The sequence below is a fragment of the Sturnus vulgaris genome, chromosome 13 (assembly GCF_052056855.1).
Source record: "Sturnus vulgaris isolate bStuVul1 chromosome 13, bStuVul1.hap1, whole genome shotgun sequence".
In the NCBI taxonomy this organism is placed as follows: Eukaryota; Metazoa; Chordata; class Aves; order Passeriformes; family Sturnidae; genus Sturnus; species Sturnus vulgaris.
Genome location: NC_142255.1, coordinates 20,564,026 through 20,582,299, shown reverse-complemented (window position 1 = coordinate 20,582,299; position 18,274 = coordinate 20,564,026). Strand labels below are relative to the sequence as shown.

The 18,274-nt window shown below is 64.3% G+C and overlaps 4 protein-coding genes across 4 annotated transcripts; 2 read left to right on the top strand and 2 right to left on the bottom strand.

Annotated features, from left to right (window-relative positions):
• Positions 1-2,725: 2,725 nt before the first annotated feature.
• Positions 2,726-3,547, top strand: SERF2 (small EDRK-rich factor 2). The gene is made up of 3 exons (XM_014887838.2): positions 2,726-2,880; positions 3,129-3,237; positions 3,339-3,547. The coding sequence occupies exons 1-3, from the start codon at positions 2,760-2,762 to the stop codon at positions 3,400-3,402; spliced, it is 294 nt and encodes a 97-aa protein (XP_014743324.2). The 5' UTR covers positions 2,726-2,759; the 3' UTR covers positions 3,403-3,547.
• A 1,501-nt stretch (positions 3,548-5,048) lies between these two features.
• SERINC4 (serine incorporator 4) lies at positions 5,049-9,677 on the bottom strand. Its single transcript, XM_014887788.2, has 12 exons — positions 8,713-9,677; positions 8,453-8,584; positions 7,843-8,021; positions 7,677-7,756; positions 7,482-7,575; positions 7,208-7,419; positions 6,834-6,929; positions 6,636-6,762; positions 6,355-6,427; positions 6,092-6,143; positions 5,858-6,014; positions 5,049-5,566 (listed from the first exon to the last, which is right to left on the bottom strand). The coding sequence occupies exons 1-12, from the start codon at positions 8,761-8,763 to the stop codon at positions 5,353-5,355; spliced, it is 1,467 nt and encodes a 488-aa protein (XP_014743274.2). The 5' UTR covers positions 8,764-9,677; the 3' UTR covers positions 5,049-5,352.
• A 189-nt stretch (positions 9,678-9,866) lies between these two features.
• HYPK (huntingtin interacting protein K) lies at positions 9,867-10,923 on the top strand. Its single transcript, XM_014887856.2, has 4 exons — positions 9,867-10,076; positions 10,236-10,291; positions 10,525-10,576; positions 10,765-10,923. The coding sequence occupies exons 1-4, from the start codon at positions 9,891-9,893 to the stop codon at positions 10,858-10,860; spliced, it is 390 nt and encodes a 129-aa protein (XP_014743342.1). The 5' UTR covers positions 9,867-9,890; the 3' UTR covers positions 10,861-10,923.
• Positions 10,924-11,257: 334 nt separating this feature from the next.
• Positions 11,258-15,559, bottom strand: MFAP1 (microfibril associated protein 1). The gene is made up of 9 exons (XM_014887855.2): positions 15,358-15,559; positions 15,023-15,242; positions 14,301-14,433; positions 13,813-14,000; positions 13,277-13,385; positions 13,046-13,206; positions 12,644-12,803; positions 12,083-12,172; positions 11,258-11,962 (listed from the first exon to the last, which is right to left on the bottom strand). Exons 1-9 carry the CDS (start codon positions 15,434-15,436, stop codon positions 11,780-11,782), a joined length of 1,323 nt encoding a protein of 440 aa, XP_014743341.1. The 5' UTR covers positions 15,437-15,559; the 3' UTR covers positions 11,258-11,779.
• Positions 15,560-18,274: the final 2,715 nt, after the last annotated feature.

Here is an 18,274-nt window from a genome sequence, read left to right as displayed (position 1 = left end):
CTCATTCACTCCCCAGCTGCCTTGGAAGGGATCAGGGGCGCCGGTGAGTTCTGCCAGTGTCCGATTCCTCCCCCGCAGCCGCCTGCAGCCCTGCACTGCTGAGAGTTGCAAGTGCAGAACGCTGAGCCAGAGGCCCGGCCTGCAGCCTCGGTACCGGAGCACCCGGCCACGGCATTGCCCGGACCGCGCGACGGCGGCGGGCGGGTGGGCCCGAGGGACAGCAGCGGGAGGGGCGGGCGGCGGGAGCCCGGTGGCGAGGCTCGCCCTGGGCCAGCTATTTTTGCCGCCGGCCCGGACTAATCCCCTGAAGCCGCTTCCTGGCATTAGGTAACGGCGCGGCGGCATGCGCTCCGCGGTGTCCCCGGCCCGGGCGACCCCCGGCAGTCGCGGCGCGGCGGGACCGGCGGCGACACGCCCGGTGCGGGCTGGGGGCCGTGGGCACCCGCCGCCGAGCCCCGGGCGGGCCCGGACCGAGGCCAGCAGGTAGCGGCGGGCGGCGAGGAAGGTCGGGGACGGACATGCCGGGCCCATCGCCCGGCGGCTCCCCGGAGAGGGAAACAGGGGCCGGCGGGCGGCCGCGGAGACCCGGCCGGGACCGGCGGGTGCGGTTCCGGCTGCCTCACACCGCCATCGTGGTGCCGTCGGTGCGTGAGGAGGAGCGGCTCTTCTACCGGCGGCTGGAGGCCCTAGCAGTGCCGGGGCCCGGCGGCTTCGGGCCGCTTTTCGTTTCCGACGGGTGGAGCGACTTGACGGGTGAGCGCCGGGCCGGCGGGCCGGGCTAGGACGGCCGGTACCGCGGAGAGTCGGGAAAGGGGCGCCAATTGCGGGGCTCCCGGCTTGGCTCTCAGCGCCTCCTTCCCCGCAGAGGACCGGCTGCTGCGGAAGCGCGTGGTGCGGGCCGGGCCGGGCGGGTCGCGGCCTTTGCCGGGCCAGGAGGTGTCGGTGAAGGTGCTGGGCGCCCTGGAGGACGGCGGGCTGGTGGAGCGGGACCCGCGGCTCATCTTCGTGCCGGGTCACGGGGACGTCGTGCAGGTGAGCCCGAACCAGTGCGCGGTTCAATGCTGTGCGGGTCGGCGCCGCCCAGGGCTCCGACCCCCCAGCCCCGCCGTGCCCGTCCACAGGCTCTGGAGCTGGGCGTCCCCACCATGCAGCCCGGGGAGGTTTCCTTCTTCCTCGCCGCTTTCCCCTACGCCTATGGCCGCCCGGGCAGGTAGGGCGGGCGGGCAAGGAAACCGAGCGGGCGGGGACTGGAGCAGGCAGGGGGCGGGAGGGAAGACGGACCGGGATGGGCAGACAGCAGGGACAGGCGAGGACAGGAGGACCAGAGCCGGTGGGACCGGCAGGGCAGGGGTCGGGGCCAGCCGGTGCTGTACCAGCAGGGAGCCTGACGTGCCACCCGAGGCACCGCTGCTGTTCGAGGTGACGCTGCTAGAGGTGCGGGACGGTCCCGACCCCCAGCCACTGCCGCCCGCCGTTCGCCTGCGCCTGGGCTCGCAGCGCCGGGAGCGGGGCAACTTCCACTTCTCCCGGGGTGACTTCGCGGCGGCGCTGCGATCGTACCGGCTGTCCCTACGCGCCCTGGACGGCCCCACCACCGGTATCGGCGAGAGACTAGACGGGAGAGAGGGCCCGGGGCTGCCGGGCTGGGACGCTGAGGTCGCCACTCGCCCCGCAGCTCCGCCCGGGCCCGAGGAGGAAGAGGAACTGCGGGAGCAGCGCGTGAAGTGCCTCAACAACTGCGCGGCCGCCGAGCTGAAGCTGGGGCGGGCGGAGGAGGCGCTGGCAGCCTGCGAGGCGGCCCTGCGGATCAGCCCCGACAACAGCCGGGCGTTGCTCCGGCGCGGGCAGGTGGGACTCGCATCGCCCCACACCGCCCCTCTCCCCTCGGCCCGGCTGTCGAGCTCCCCTCCGCTCCTCTCCCCGCAGCTGCTGGCAGAGCAGGGCCGGGACGCAGAGGCGGCGCTCATCCTGAGGAAAGCCCTGGAGCTGGACCCGGCCAACAAGGTGTGGGAGGCGGTGTGCGAGGGCGGGCGGTGGTCCCGCAGGACCTGGTAGCAGGAGCGATGGGGAGGGAGACGATCCCGCAGGAGCCGGTACTGGGACGGTCGGATGTCCCACCGGAGCCCTGCCCACCGCAGCCGCCCCTTGCCCGCAGGTGATCCACACCGAGCTCTCACGGCTGGCGAAGCGCCAGAGCCCCTCATCCAGCACCGCCCCGCAGAATCCCCACCGCGACCCGATGCCGCCGCCGAGCCCTGCGTGCGTAGGCAAATCGGGCCGTGCAGGAACGGATACCCGTCCCGCATCCTCTCGGCCCGGATGGCGCTTATTGCTGTCTCTCCCCGTAGATCTCCCGCACCGTCCGCGGCGGAAGGAGCGCTCTGAGCGGCTCCGCAGCGCCCCAGAGCCTGACCAAGGAGATAGAAGAGCTCTCATACCGCCCTCCCCGCATCACCGCACAGTGCCTGGGGTGGCAAAGAACTCGGCGGGGGGAGGGCTGAGGGAGGAGCGGGGAACGAGGAACGGGGTCCCGCCCCCGTCCCGCACCGCCCTCCCCGCCTGGCAGAGCTCCCCGCACGCCTCGTGACGTCACGGCGGGGGGCGGCTCCCTCCACGCACCCTGGCGCGCGGGGGCGGCTGCGGCGCCTGCGCCCAACCTTCCGGGTTTTTCGCCCCCGCCGGCAGAAGGGAGGCCATAGCCCGCGGCCAATCAGGCGGGGCCTTGCCGGGGAGGCGCGCCAATGGGAGCGTAGCGGGGGATGGATCGGCGCAATGATTGGCTGTGGCGTCCCTTAAAGCGCGGCGCGGGGCGGGGCGTGGGGGGGGTCAGTGCGGGACGTGGCGGTGGAGTGGAGGTGGGAGGGAGCGGCGCCATGACCCGTGAGTTGGGGGGGAAGGAAGGAAAGAAAGCAAAGGGGCTGGGGCTGAAGCTGACGAGTGGGGTCGGCCGGGGCGATGGAGGATTGTTCTGGGACCCAGGAGTGCGGTGGGGCCGGGGTCAGGTCATGATCCGCCGGCGACGCTGGGACCCGCCTTGCGGGCAGTAGTCGGGCCGGGGTGTGGGGGGGTGGCCCTGTAAACGGGGCCGGGCCGGGCCGGGCCGCGCTGAGGCGGCCGCGCTTTGGCAGGCGGGAACCAGCGCGAACTGGCGCGGCAGAAGAACCTGAAGAAGCAGAGCGACTCGGGCAAGGGCAAGCGGCGGGACGACGGGCTCTCGGCTGCCGCCCGCAAGCAGAGGTGAGCGCCGGGCCGGCCCTGCCGGCTTCCCCCGCCCCGCTCCCTGCTCGCGCCCCGCGGCGGTGCCGGCCCCGCCGCCAGCCCCGCCGCGCTCCCCGCAGGGACTCGGAGATCATGCAGCAGAAGCAGAAGAAGGCTGACGAGAAGAAGGAAGGCAACAAGTAGCGGGCGGCCGCGCTGGGCTGCCGCCCCAGGGCCGGTCCCACTGGCAGGATGCCCCGCGCCGCCCCAGGCCGGGTCCCGCCGGGACCCCCGGCATCGCCCCGCGCCCTGCGGCGCCGTCCCCTATTAAAGTAGCTGTGGAGCCCTGCACGCTGCGTCTGCTCGTCCGTGCGCCGTGCGGGGGGTGGGCGAGCATGGGTACTGCCGGCGGAGCAGTCGCGTCCGCGGGGAGAAGGACCGAGCGCGGCCGTGGCAGAGTCAAGCGGCGGCATCCTGACGGTGAGGAACAAAGGTGGGGTCGGGCCTGGGCGGTCCTTGGGGCAGCACGCGGGGATCAGCGCCGGGGGCTGAGGGCCGAACGTCCCGAGGCGGGTGGGAGAGCTGGGAGCCTCGGGGAACGAAGCTGGACGGCATGGCGCTGGAGCGGGCCGGGGCGCAGCCTGGGCTCGGGGCCGGTCGGAGGGCGGCGGTGGAGAGATGGCGGCCGGGCCTGCGCGCCGGGGAAGAGCCGCGCTGCGGCACGGCCGGGGCGGGCCCAGCTGTAGTGCCCGTCCGGCAGCAGCGCGGAGCCGGCCTTGTGGCGATGCGGTCCAGCCTAGGGCTGAGGCCGGTGCCGATCGGCCTCCTCACCTCCCTGCAGGGCCGGAATGGTGGCATCAGCCTGACCCGGGTCCCGCGGCAGCCTGGGTTCCTCACCGAGCCAGATGCAGCACCGCCTCCACCTTCGTGCCGTCCTTGGCGCTGGACTCGCAGAACACGCAGCTGTGGGCCTGGGGCTGGCAGTGGGTGTCAGTGGGGCCCTGAGGAGCTGCTGCTCACCGTGGCCAGCTGCCTGTGGTCTGTGGATGCCCTCGACCAGGCCACAGGTCCGTCTTGTTGCCCACCAGCATCAATGGCTGTAACTGCTCGATGTCCTGCAGCACAGAGGGGTGGCATGCGGCTCTCTGGGGCTGGCAGCCTATGGCCACATTGTCTGCTTCCCATCATGCCTATGCTGAGCCTGAGAGCCAAATGCAGTTCCAGGTCTGATAGAAACACCAGGAAAAGGGAAAACCTTGAGGGGAGCACTCTCACTTTTCCTGGAGAGTTTCCCCTTAACCAGGTGTGGGGGAGCACCTGGGCTCAGCCCAAGGTGGGTTGTGCGAGCAGCAGCCCTGGGCAGGTGCACATTCCTGGTTGTCCTGGTGGCTGCTCCCCTGCCACTGCATGGCCATGGTAAACCATCCTGATGTACCTCGTGAATGCCCCGTTCACTGCCATCTGCAGGTCTCCAGTAGGGAGTCAGCATCCTCTTAGCAGGGCCTCATGACTCCTGCCTGAGGCTGGCACAGGGGCTGTGAGGGGCTGGAGCATCTGGGGAGCCCGAAGGACACACGGTGTTGCAGCAGTTGCCAACGAAGGGCCTGAAGGGCCATGCCAATGGCTGTGGGCAGGCTGCCCAGTGGCCTGTGCTTGCAGCAGGCATGAGCAAGGCATTGTTTCCCCAGAGGACAGCCGGCACTGCCTGCAGCACGGGGGTCTGGCAGAACCCTCAGGCCAGGCTCTGCAGGGATCTACAGAGTGCTGCTGACTCGGGGTGTTTCCCAGGGCTTGCACCCCTTCTCCCCATGCCCATGGCATCACCTTATGCAGGGCAAGGGCTCAGTTCAGAGTTTTATATAAAAAATGTATTGAAGCAGGTATTTACAATGAATGTACCGTGGCAGTGGCAGCCAGGGCAGAGCCCTGCTCCCCCAGTGAGGCCAGGGCAACCAGGCTGCAGGCTGAGCACCTGCCACCAGCTTGCTCTGGCTCTTAGGGTGGCCCTGGCTCAGCACAGGGCCAGTATGCCTGGGAACATCCACCTCCCATGCTCCCCTCACACTCTCAGGTGCTGCTGTCTCCTGGGTCAGGGGAGGCCAGGAGGACCAAGCACAGCAGGGACCAGCCCTGGGCAGTTTGTCCTAGCAGGGACTATGTTGAGACGTTGATGCGCTGTGGAGCACGTCGGCGCCGCACGATTCGTGGTCCGGTACTGTGCCGGTGCTGTGGGGAGCCATGGAGGCAGAAGGGGCTCAGCAGCAGCCACAGGTAGAGCAGGACACAAGCCCAGCACGAGGACACCTTCACCCAGAAGGTTGACCAGCTGCCGTGTGTGAAGGTGGTCTCCAGCACCGCATTCTCATAGCTGGTGGGAGAGGACTGGTTGCCCAGGGGATGCCAACACAGGGGGTTCCAGTGCCAGCTGCAGCCACCAGGTCACCGTGTCCCAGTGGCCACGTGTCCCCGGGCATGTCCTGTCCCTTCTGCCCTCCAGCCCTTCTTACTGCGCTGCACAGCTGCCACTGGAGCAGTGCAGGTCTGTGGGCACAGAGCCCTGAGCATCCCCAGCAGGTGTCAGCTCGGTGATACCATCAGAGCCCGGCACAGAGGCTTGGAGTGAGAGCAGGGAGGGCTGGGCAGCAGCACAGAGCCCTACCTGAACCAGTTGGTGAGTGTCATCATAACATAGAGCGAAGCAAGGAAGAAGACAAAGTGGAAAGCTGAGTAGCTGTAGACCACCCGGTCCTGCTCATCCTGGATGATGAACTGTCCTCTGGCACTCTCCTCTACTTGCTCACATGCCTGGTCGGTGCCTGGGGGAGTGTGGGGGCATGGCACTCCCAGGCTGGGACACAGACTGCCCATTCTCCCACACAGACACTGCACTCACCTCTCAGCTCCTCCTCCATCTTCTCAGGGCAACAGAAGCAACAGGAAGGTTTCTGCAGGGAGAGCAGAGTGGTGACTGCCCAGCCCTGTGGCCACTGTGACCAGGCTGAGCCCTGCCTGATTGCTAGGGCAGGTGGTGTGGGCAGCCCTCTGTGCTTGGCTAGACAGACTTGCCCCTCTCTGGGGCTGGGACAGGGCCTTGAGGTGGTGACTCTGGGGTGCCTGTAGCAGGAGGACGTGGAGAACAGCTGCACCCATACTCACTTTAAACTCAAAGCTGTAGACTTTGACCATCCAGAAGGGCCCAAAGACCTCAGCAAGGTATGAGGCTTCATTGCTGTGCACAGGAGATAGGTAGAAATCATAAAACAGGCACCCATCACCCTGTGCTAGGCTCCCAGCCTGCCCCGTGGATTCCCAATGGTCACGGAAGCTCTGCTATGCTTCCCCTGTCCACCCGCCAATACCCCAGCTGCTGTTGTCCTGCCACCCCTCAGGATAGCCCTGGCACCCCGCGTGGCTGTGCCCGGGCAGGGTACACGCACCATGCGAAGAGCACGCAGGCGTACATGATAGCAGCGCCCAGCACGGCGACCGTGGTGTCCTCTGTCTGCAGCTCATCCTGCTGCACCCCCGGGAAGCACAGAGTGAGGTTCTGCCCCTTGTACAGCACTGCAGGGAGGTGGAGGTGAGAAGGGCATGCATCATGGCAGGGACTGCTGGTGGTGGACAGGGACACTCACCTCTCTCTGGGGGGCGGCTGGACAGTGCAGAGAAGGTGAGGTACATCACATAGCAGCTGATGATCGAGGACTGCAGCAGCCCTGACCGCGGCTGCTCTGCAAGAGTGGGCACAGAGGTGTTACTAGAGTTCCTGGAGTGCCATGTGGGGCAGGTGGGGCTCTGAGTGGGCCCTGGGCAGTCCCCTCCTGCCACTCTCCTGTCCAACACCTTGTGCCAAGGTATAGGAAGGGCCAGTGGGAACCCTGGGGAGCTAGGTTCTCCTCTAGTGCCCAAGTGCTGGCCCTGAGCTGAGGCCCACAGTCACCCCCAGCCCAGGACACAGCTGACCATGCAGCATGGCAGCCCCCACCATGCTGTGCTGTGTGATACTCACTGAGCCGCACACATGGTGTGATGGAGATGAAGGACATGATGCCACAGAGGCTGCCATTGATGGCAAGCAGCGCTTTGTTGAGGTGGCAGGCAGCTGGGTGGGTGTAGAACTTGTAGAGGAAGGAGAAGGCGCCAGAGGCAAGGATGTAGAAGGTGGCCGTGGCCAGCAGCACGGCCAGATACCAGCGCTTGTCCTGTGCAGCACCTGTCAGCCTGCAGAAGAGTGGATGAGTGGTGGCAATGGGCAGGTACCCACCCGGCACCCCAGCACTCACCAGTTCTTGTTCCAGGTGTGTGCAAAGGCTGTGATCAGCACCAGCTGGATGAGGATGAAGGCAAAGCCCCCACAGACACCTGTGTAGTGCCAGACTGGGGGAAGAGGGCAGAGGTAGAGATGGCACAGGGCAGGCAGGGGCCAAAAGGGGTGCCCAGGGTGCCAGCTCAGACGGGGAGGGAGGGGACAGAAATACCTCGGATGAAGTTGTCCTCAGGGATGAAGAAACTGGCGGCCCAGAGGCCCATCAGCACCAGCAGCTTCGGGAGCCAGAACCTACAGGGCAGTTAACATCGGTAGGACAGAGCCCTTGACAGCCCCATCCCAGGAAACCCTGTCCCAGCCCCATGGCCCATCCTTACCCATTGTGGAGCTGTGCACGGCGGTCAGAGCTGGAGCGCACGTTGAGCAGCAGGGCAGCCTGTGCCAGGTGGAAGCAGGCAGTGCCAAAACAGACCCGGTACACGGCCGAGGAGCCCACCAGCTGCTCACAGTCTGTGCCCCCAGGCAGGTGTTGGCACAGCACCACTGAGAAGGGCACCTGGCAGGCACAGTGGTTGATGGGACAGGGCTGCTGGTGTGTCCAGCCAGCACCCCCCAATGCCCACGGCATCCAGCACATCCAAACCTCAATACTCCCACCATCCCCAACACCTTCCCCACTACCCTGGGACCCTCAGCACGCCAGGCAAATCCTGCATCTCAGGCACTCCTTGCCCCTGGGCACCTCCAGCACTCTTGGCACTCCCAGCAGCTCTATTACTATCCCAGCATCCCATTATCCACAGGATTCCAGTACTCTTGACGCCCCTGGCAATTCAGGCATACCCAGTGCTCCCCTCTATACCCCTAGGTGTCCTGAGGTGCCTGGCACCCCAGTACCCCCAGAACTCATGGTACCCTTGAGATCTCCAGCACCCTCGGGACCCCCAACACTCCCAGTACCCTGGGTGTCCCAGTTCCCTCTGTCACCTTCTCTGTGATAGCCTGGGCCACAGTGCGGGACATCATGAGGCAGCACACGGCAGAGGCCAGGACGTGCAGGAGCGTGTAGAGGATACGCGTGCTCGTGGACACACGGAGCCCGTGACAACCGCAGCAGAGCTGGGGAGGGGCATGGTCAGTGGGGATCCCAAGGGGCCAGCACTGCTCCCCAGCCTGGCCCAGCACACCCTGCCCACACAGCCCCACTCCCACCCAGGCTCCCAGCCCCGCCAGACCCCAAGTCCCACCTGGAAGAGCAACGGGTGCAGGAAGTGCCCGCGTGCCGCTGTGCCCGCCATGGCCCAGCTCAGCTCTGCTCAGCCCCCGCGGCGTTGATGGGATTAAGGGATTGTCAACTCGGCCCGCCCTGCCATCTGCTCACAGTTCCCTCCAGGCAGCCACCCCTGGGGTGCTCCATGGGCACTGCCCAGTGACTCCTGGCCATGGGCATCCCTGCCCAGACTCCGGTCCCTCCTTGGGCAGGGCGAGGCCCTGGAAGGTGGCCTGGACATGAGCTTGCATGAGGGGCACATGGGGTCTGCACACGATGTCTTCCTGATCCCAGAGCAGTACCATACAGCCGTGTGGAGGGGCTGGGGGATGTGGAGTAGCCACGGGCACAGAGGCACCCAAGGGACGTAGGTACCTCGCTGGCTAGCGGAAGCACATCCAGTGGGTAGCAGGACGCCCCACGACCGGCAGGAGCTGGGGACAAACAAAGGGATGTAGGAGGCTCTGCACTGAGGCTGGCATCAACTTTCTTCAGCTGCTCCACAGCCATTCAGGCTTTGTGCTGGCAGAGCCCTGACACGGCGGATGCCGCAGCCGCAGCACAGATCCCCCGTGTCCCCCGCTACCACGCACAGCCCGGCCCGGGGGACGCGGTGTCCCCATGGCGGGGGTGGGTGACATGTGAGACGCGTGCGCCAAGGGAGCGGCGGGGGCGGGCACGGGCTGCGGTACATCCTCCGCCGGGCCAGCACCGGGGCACGGGAAAGCACGGCCACAGCCCAGCCCCGAAGCGACCGGGGACCCGGCCGGGGCCGCGCTGCGGCCTGCCTCGTCCGACCGTCTGTGTAGCGGCGCCGGGAGCCACATGGGGGTCGCTGACCCGGCAATCCCGGTTTACCGCCAGCGGGCACTCGCGGGCAGTGGCACGGCTGCGCCTGGCCGGCCTGGCTCCGCGCCTCGGCAGCGCCGGCGGCCCGCTGCTATCGAGCGGCCCGGGAGTGCCGGCACTGCTAGCTCTGGCCTACCCGGAGCCCCGGGAGCGCAGACCGTGACCGCTCGATGGGACCGGGCCTGGCGGCGGGCCCAAGCTGCGGGCCGGAGTTGGCCTCGCCCGCGCTCGGTTCTGGCGGCGCGCACCGCTCGCTTCCGCCGCCGCCGGCGCACGTGACCGGAAACGGGCCGCGGCGGCGGCGGCATGGCGGCGGAGGGCGATGTGGAGCTGGAGCTGGAGACGGAGCCGAACGGCTCCGGCGGAGGCAGCGATGGGGCGGGCGGCCGCGCGGCCGAGAAGCCGCGGAAGCACGATAGCGGCGCGGCGGACCTGGAGCGAGTCACGGACTACGCGGAGGAGAAGGAGATCCAGAGCTCCAACCTGGAGACGGTGCGGCGGCGGGACGGGACCGGGCCAGGGTGGGAGGCCGGGCGCTGCCTGCAGCGGGGCCGAGCCGGGCGCTGACCGCCGGTGCTGATGCCCGTGCCGCCGGCGCGGCGCTGACCCGGTCGGTGCCGCACAGCGGGGTGACCGCGCTCGTTCTGGCAGGCTATGTCGGTGATCGGAGACCGGAGGTCCCGGGAGCAGAAAGCCAAGCAGGAGAGGTAACCGTCCGCGCTCGCTCCGGGATAGTGCCTGTCTTGCAACTTGTCATCACTCGGGACACGACCCAGGCATCTGCTTCCCTGTGTGACATCCCGGCCCTTCCCTGGCCCCCTCTCCCTGTCCCACAGTGCTGCGAGGCGTCGCTGCTGCCCGCCTCATGGCCGAGGGAGCACCGGGGCAGTGGCCAGCGGGGGCTGTTGGTCACCAGAGGTTTGTCCATCTCTTGTCCTAGGGAGAAAGAACTGGCAAAAGTGACCATCAAGAAGGAGGATCTAGAGCTGATTGTGAGTAGGGGCGGGACCCCAAGCAGGCTTTGACATGTCCCAAATCTTGGGTGCGAAACTGCACCCATGGAGGCGTGCCTGCTCTGAGGCCGGTCCAGTGTCCCCATGGGTGGGTGTCCCCCACTGCCCCCCGCCCAGCCCGCGGGGCCCTGCGGATGCTGTACGGGGCTGTGGCTGTTTTTCTGCAGATGACGGAGATGGAAATATCACGGGCGGCAGCGGAGCGCAGCCTGCGCGAGCACATGGGCAACGTGGTGGAGGCTCTCATCACCCTCACCAACTGAGCTGGGAGGCCACGGGCTGCCAGGCATGGGCCTCTTGCCATACCAATAAAGGCACTGCTGGGACTGGGCTGTCTTTGTGGTCTGCACAATGCTGAGCACATGCCCCTGGCCTTGAATGCACAGTGGGGCCCAGCCATGTGGCAGTGTGTTGGCAGTGCCAGCTGGGCACCCCTTTGACTGGAACAGGACAAAGTGACCTGCCTGAGCACTGAGACATGCTGCTCTCCTGGGGCAGCACAGGCTGGACAGCCCAGGCACAGGCCTGAGGCAGTGATGACAGCTGATCATGCATGCCCTGCCCAGGCTGGTGCCTCCTGTGCTGCCCCAGCTCACCATGGCTCACAAGGAAGGCACAGAACGGGATGGCCATGTCTTTGAGAAGAATGGAGTCAGAGTGTGTGAGAAAATCGAATCTTTAATCAAACCCTCCCAGCCCACACAGGTAGAAAAGCCAAGTCCTGCAGGACCGCGGTGAGGAGATAGGGCCAGCTCAGACCACCCTAAAACAGGGCTCAGACTGACACCAGGGACAGTACAAGCAAGGGATTGTGGATGAGATGGCTGCAAAAGTCCGGTAATTCTTCCAGAAGTGGATGTGCTGGAGCCAGGGGTGCTGCTGCAATGTGCCAGACACTGACAAAGTTCCAAAGTGGCCATTGCTGGAATATAGTGTGGCCACCAGCCTGGCCAGCACCACAGGCCATCATCCTCCACATTGTGTGGGCAAGGAACCCATCGGGTCTGCTCAGCACAGGGAGTGGGACACCTCATCAGGGTAGGCGTGGTACAGGCAGGGGAAGGGCTTGCCACCACAGGAGTCCTGGAACTTGTCCTTTCTGGCCCTGCCCAGGCTCTGGCAGCTGGCAGAGCAGTGTCCTCCTGCCAGCATCAGCCACACCAGACCCTCCTGCGTCTGCCCTTAGGTCGTTTTTCGTTTCTTGGCCGAGGGTCTCTCAAAGACGTCCCGCACCCCCGCTGCCTTCTGCTTAAAGAATTTGGTGTTCTGTGCACTCTCCTGGCCCCAGGCAGAGTCAAAGGAAGTGGTGTCCTGGTCCACCAAGTGTGTGTACTTCGTCCTCCCCGAGCGCCCAAAGTTCTTGACCTGGGGAGCAGAAGAACTTGTGAGCAGCTGTTCAGGGGGGATCAGGACCTGCTGCACCTCCCTGCCCAGAACTCCCACCCCTTGGCATAAGGGCTGGGCACCCTCTGCCAGCACACCCACCTGCATGACTTTGGGCAGGATGGTCTTGTTGAAGTGGTCCTCAAGGGTCGGAGCACTGAAGTCCCTCTTGTACACCTCCTCATCCTCATCCTGCAGGAGGACACACATGCTCAGCCTTAAACGTTCCAGTAAGTCTTGGCAGCAGTGGGGGGAAGCTGCCTGAAGGTCATATTTCTGCTCTGCCAGCGCTGCCATAGTACTTGCAGCCCTATTAATTCCTGCTGAAGCGAGGGATGCGAGCATTGTTCCCGAGGCTGCTTCTCCAACGACCCATGCAGAGCTGACTTGGTTCTGGCTGGTCTGTCAGCCCAAACAGCAGCACAGGGACAGCTCTGCAGCTTCAGCTCCATTTCAGCTGGGAACCCCCAAACTGACATGATCTGGTGAGGTCACTCTGGGTCACCTTCAGCCCCATGCTGCCTCTGAAGGTTGGCTCTTGTCCCAGGGCACCCCCAACCCCAGGGTACTGTGGGAGAGGGGAGGCTCCCCACGGGGAAAAGGTGGCCCTGCAGTCTCACACCTGCAGCCAGTGCAGCCATGCCTGGCCCTCAGCACACTCACCATGAAGAAGGCGCCACGGTGGTAGTACTTCTGCAGGAATTTGTATTTGCCCTTTACTGCCTTGTTGGTGATGACTTTGCCATTGGCCCGGAGCTCAGCCCGGCGCTCCTCCTCTGTCAGGTTCCGCATACGCTCGATCTCTGCCTTCTCCTTCTCCATGCTGGGTGGGAGAGAAGCCCCTGAGACTCTGTGTCCCCACAGCACCCCCTGGGAGACAGGCTGTCACCAGTAGCACCTCCGTTTACACGTTTACTGCTGGGGAGCAAAGGCACCCCAAGGGCGGGCAGGAGGGGCTCTGGGCATTCAGTCCAGCTGGGACCCTGCTGCCAAAGGGCAGCCTGGGGAAAAGGTGCTTCAACTGCCTGGCGGCTCTCAGCCTCCTGTCTACCAGACAATACTTACGCTTCTCGTTCTTCGCGGTCTCGTTTGATACGCTTCAGCTCACGGACTTTCCAGGCCTCGTACTCCTCCTCATCGTTCTCATCATCTGTATCGAGTGCATCCAGCGCTGCCAGCGAGCGCTTGTTCTCCTCCAGCTCCTTCTTTGCTTCCTCTTCTACAATCTGCAGTGAGGGCAAAGCTAAGCTTGCTACAGTGACTGCCCCCTCCGGCCTCCAGCCCACCCCTCCGCACCTTAAGCGTGTACTTGCGCCTCTCCTCTGCCATCCTCTTTGCCTCCTGCTCCAGCTCCTTCTGCTTCAGGGCTTCTGCTTCTCTCTCCTGAACTGTGATCCGGTCCTTCCTGAGAGCAGGGCCATGACAGCCTTCAGCCCTCCAATGAGCCAGTGCAGCCGCTCAGCCCTCCCTGGCTCCCACACTGCAGCTGCTTTCAGCCTTTGCCCTCTCCAAGGACAGGTCAAACCCTGGGGCTCTCCCTTTTCTGGGAACTACCACGTTTCTTTGTCACCGTATGGCCCCTGCCCAAGGACTATAGTCAGACTCCACAGCCTGATCCCACAGCAACCCAGTGCAACTGATATGGGGATGTGGATGCAGGGATTGCCCCTTGCTCCCTAGCTGTGCACTGTCAGGCTGTGATTATCTCATCCCGCCCAAAGGAGGTGAATGGCTTCCTCACAGTGAGAAGAGACCATGGCAGCAAGGCCTTCTTAGGCCCCAGCTTCTGACTACCACAGTCCAGGGCCAGCCCACACACTTCCATCACCTACTTGCGGATAAAGACTGGTTTGAGACGTGGCTCCATTTCATCTTCACTGTCCGTGTACTCCTCATACTCGGACTCTGACTCAGACTCTTCTCCAGACCGGCCCTCGTCTTCCAATTCCATCACTTCCATCTCCTCAGTTTTCCTCTCCTGCGCTCGCTGGCGCATCATCCCGCGCCGACGCTCAATCTCCTAAAGGGGACAAGCGCAGGCCAGTCAGAGGCAGCCCTGACACCACTTCTCTCTCTCCTATGAAACACACGTCATGTCTGGAGTGTTGGCTTTGAGAAGATGCACCTGCCTCTCTGGATGTGGTGTGGCCTCCCCCAGAGTCCTGTTCCATGCCAGAGCATGGTGACCCACCAGTTAAGTCATGGCTACGTGTGACACTTGTCCAGATACATCAGACAGCCCACATATCCATGCAAAGGGCAGTCCCAGCCTGTGCCCTTCCAGCTTTCCTAGGCCCGTTATCTGGCTCTGCAAACACACCTCATCATCGATCTCTTCCTCTTCCTCTTCACTGGTGTCCTCCCGTTCCAGGCGCCAAGCTTCTCCCCCCTCCACTTCTGAATCGCTTTCTCCAACCACTTCAGGTTCCACGATTTTGCGGTGTCTTGCCAGCCTGCAAGAGACCCCAGTTAATGCATGGCACTTGGAAGGTAAAGGGGATGCAGGAAAGGGACTGTTCACAAATCGTTTCTAGCAAGGCCATGGTAAGCACTGGGACTGCCAAACATGCCAGAACTGATACGTTCTCTCCCAGGAGGCTGCAGTGGTTGGGCACTGGCAGCTCTTCCCTGTCCATGCTTTAAGGAAGAATGGAGTTCCCAATGAGAAGACTCCTAGTTAGTAGAAACAAAACGAACAGCAGCTCCATGGGAGGCAAACAGCACTCAGTGCTCCCTGTCCAGTGTACACTTCATGAGACACCATTCTTCCTCGCAACCCTGAGCCTCAGCACACTACACTAATTTCTATTTCGGAGCCTGTTTTTGCTACCATCCACCCAAACACACCTGGGCTGCACCTGGCTAGCTCCTGGTTGGAAAGCAGCCCAAGGCACAGTGTATTGTGGACATGAGAAGTCACAGACACTGCTTCATTGCCTGGACAATGTTCCCAGCTCCTGCCCTGTGCAGTTTCTTCCTATAGCGTAGCAAAGTCCCAGCTCCCCGGCCCCAGACTCTGCTCTTGCGTGACCCAGCACTCACCGCTCCTCCACATCCTCAGCGATGCGGTTCTGGAGGCGCCGGAGCCGGGGGTCGTTGGCCAGTTCCTCCTCCTGTTCCTCAGGCTCGACCTCTTGCTCCTTCGCCTTCTTGATGAATTGGAACTCCTCGTCCTCTTCCTCCGAGGACTCCATGGGCGCGTAGTCGGGCCGCTTGCCCGACACGTACCGCTTCACCTTCACCTTCTCCATGGACAGCTCGCCTGTGGGCGCCGGGCCGTCACCGGGGGTCTCGGCACCGCGCCCCCGCCGCCCCGGTCCCAGCCCCGGCCCTACGCCCGTCCGGCCGCCCCGCCGAGCCCCGGCCCCCCAGCTCACCCTTCTCGTTGCGGACGGGCACGGCGCCCGCCGTGGACTGGATCGGCGGCTGCTTCATGAGGGCGCTGGGGACCGACATGGTGGCGGCGGGCGGAGGCCGGGCCGAGCCGAGCCAAGCGGTGCGGAGCGGTGCCGCTGACAACGGCGCCTCGAGCGCTCACCCGGAACCGGAACTGCTGCCGCTTCCGTCGCGACCGGGACCCTGCCGGGGCCGGAAGTGACGTTCAGGCCGGGGTCTCTGCCGGGGTGTCGGGGCCTGGCGCTCGGAGTTTCCGCCCGTGCCTGCGTTTCGGTGCGGGGTGCGCCGGACCCTAGGGCTGGGTAGCAGGGGGAGTCCCCGGTCGTTTCGCCATCCGCCTTCGGCCGGGAGAGGTTCCGTTCCCTCCCGCACGGTGCGGGTTTCCTCCCCTGCCGGCGTCAGGGCGAGGCACCGGCCGAGCGGCCATCGGGCGGCGGGGGCAGCGGGCAGCGCCGCGATAGGGCCCCGCTGCTCCGGCCGTGTCTTAACGGCGCTGGGACTCTACAGCCCGGCCGTCCCTGCTGCCGCCCACCCTCTGCGGCAGGGAGTGTTCCGTGCGGGGCTGGATCTGAGCCGGCACTGCTGGAACACCGAGGGCTTAGGGTCACCCGTAACTCGCTGAGCTGGGGGAAACGTCCTGCGTCTGGCACATTGCTGTGCCGAATTCCCCCCGCACAGCCTGAGAAAACCGCTCCTCGCTTTGGTGCACAGTGGGGCTGGTGGGTGTGTGCTGTGCCCGCTGCCAGCGCGGCTGCTCGGGGCAGAGCGGGGCTCGGTGGCCGTGGCTGCTGCTGAAGCCGTGCAGTTCTTCCCTGCAGCGCGGTAGAGCAGGTTGTTCGTCCGCCTTTGCTCCCGACAGCCGGAGCCAGCCCTGGCTCCAGTCTTCCTGCCCTGCCCGCTGCCTGCCAGCCAGCCGCACCAAGCCCCAGTGCTGCTGCCTGACTCGGCCTCCCGGGCAGCAAGGGCCAATAGCTCCTGCACAGCTGCGTGCCCCATAGCCCTCGGCCTGGCCAGCGCCAGGAGGTGTGGCTGCTGCCGGTGGGGCAGGACCTCCGCCGTGCTGCACGGCAAGGCTGGGGGAGCTCCTGGGAGTCCCGCTGGCATGGGTGCAGTACAGTGGGGAAAGGCTGGGGCCATGGCCGCTTCTTGGGGGGTTTTCCGTAAGCAGCCGCCTGCTGTCTTTGTCAGCATGTCTCAGCTTCCGAGGGATGCGAGGTTTCACAGGGTCGGAGCGAGTGGCTGGTGCAGGATGTCCCTATGCGCGCATCCTGCCGCAGAAGATAATCGTTTCTCTTAAGTTGGGTAAAACTGCGTCACAAGCCTCTACAGCCACATCTGCTACCTGCTGCCTGCTACCTTCTGCGGCTTCTACGAAGAAAGGAAGAGGTTTTATCTTCCATGAAATCTGCTTGCTAGCAGGGAAATTTAGGAAGCATGGGGGCAGAGCCAAACTTTAACAGTTCACTGGCAGTAGCCGAACAGATGCTTTTGTGCCTGTGTGGCAGAGGCCGTGTGGGGTGAGGCCAGCTTTGGCAGCCAGGAAAGCCCAAAGCACATGTACTTTTCCAGTTAGTGGGTCAGCACTGGAGCATGATCCCTAAGGGAGTGCAGGGAAGTGTTTTTCTTTTGGTGTCCGTGGTCTGGGTTGGGAGACAGCCTTCTGGCAGCATTTTCTGCAGCCAGTCTAGGGGAGAGCAGACCCGGTTTTTGGCAGCAGTACCACTCTGGTCTGGTCCCAGAAGTGGCTGCAGAGCTCCCAGGACCACCGTGGCTTTTTCCTGAGGGACTCTCCTTGGCCTATAGAGACGCCAGGGCTGGGGAGATCCAGTTGGATGACCACGATCTGGCTGGGCTGCAGGTGGGGGTGGCTGCCCCAGGCATGGGGGCAGGTGGGCCCAGCCCCTTGCAGCCCCCGTTGGCTGCGCCTGGCATCCTGACTCAGGCCCTGTTCTAGCTCTGGGAAAGGGTGCCCCTGCAGTGCCCTCCATACAGACTTGTTTGTGCCACAATGAAGAAATGGGGGCTCTGTCCAGGGCTCTCCTGCTTCAATGTGTCCCTGCATGAGACAGGGTTTGCAGGGCTCCCTTGATGCACTGATGCTGGTGGTTTGCCTGACCAACTGAGGCATTGGTGCCTTTATAATCCTACAGCACCTTTACAATCCTACAGCACCTACAGCCTCCTCCAGGAACAAGCAAGAGTGGATCTGTATGCTTGTTGGTGTGCTTCTGGCCTTTGGGTGCAGGGGACAACCAGACCACCCACTCTGTGTTTATGTTGTTAATGTTGAGGGTTGTAAACAGTGTGTTCCTACCTGGTGAGTCCTGTGCCACGTGGCAAGGAATAAGCTTTTACAGGGCTTGGAGGAACAGTTGGCCACAGCAGCTAAGGGGAAGCTTGGGGATTGCACATAAAGCACATACTGTCTCATTCAGGTGAAGCAAAACTAAAGACCTGGGCAAACAGGGAAATGTCTTCAAGCCTGGATCAGTTCTGTAGCTGCAGGGGCTGGAGGCCATGGCAGCGAGACACCCTTCACCAGCCTGGCATTCCCTGCCTGTGTGTGCTTGTGTTCCTGTGCGTGTCATTCTTGTGGAACGCCCCAAGTGTCACAGGCACCTTTTGAACTTAGGCTGGGCAAGGATATCCCTGCACCTGTACAGCAGGTGATGACAGGGTTATCACAGGCCAGGTGATGGAAGGGCACGTCCCCCAGCCCAGGGCAGGGGCAGAGCCAGACTGGGCTGTGGATCGATACCTTGGCAGCATTACAACTGCTGCTGACAAAGTCTAAGGCACAGAGTTACAGAACCCACCTTGAGCAGCTGCTGTTTGTATCTGCAAGGACAAGGTCAGGGTGTTTGGGCTAGGCCTGAGTCCCTCCGTGTGGCTACAGTG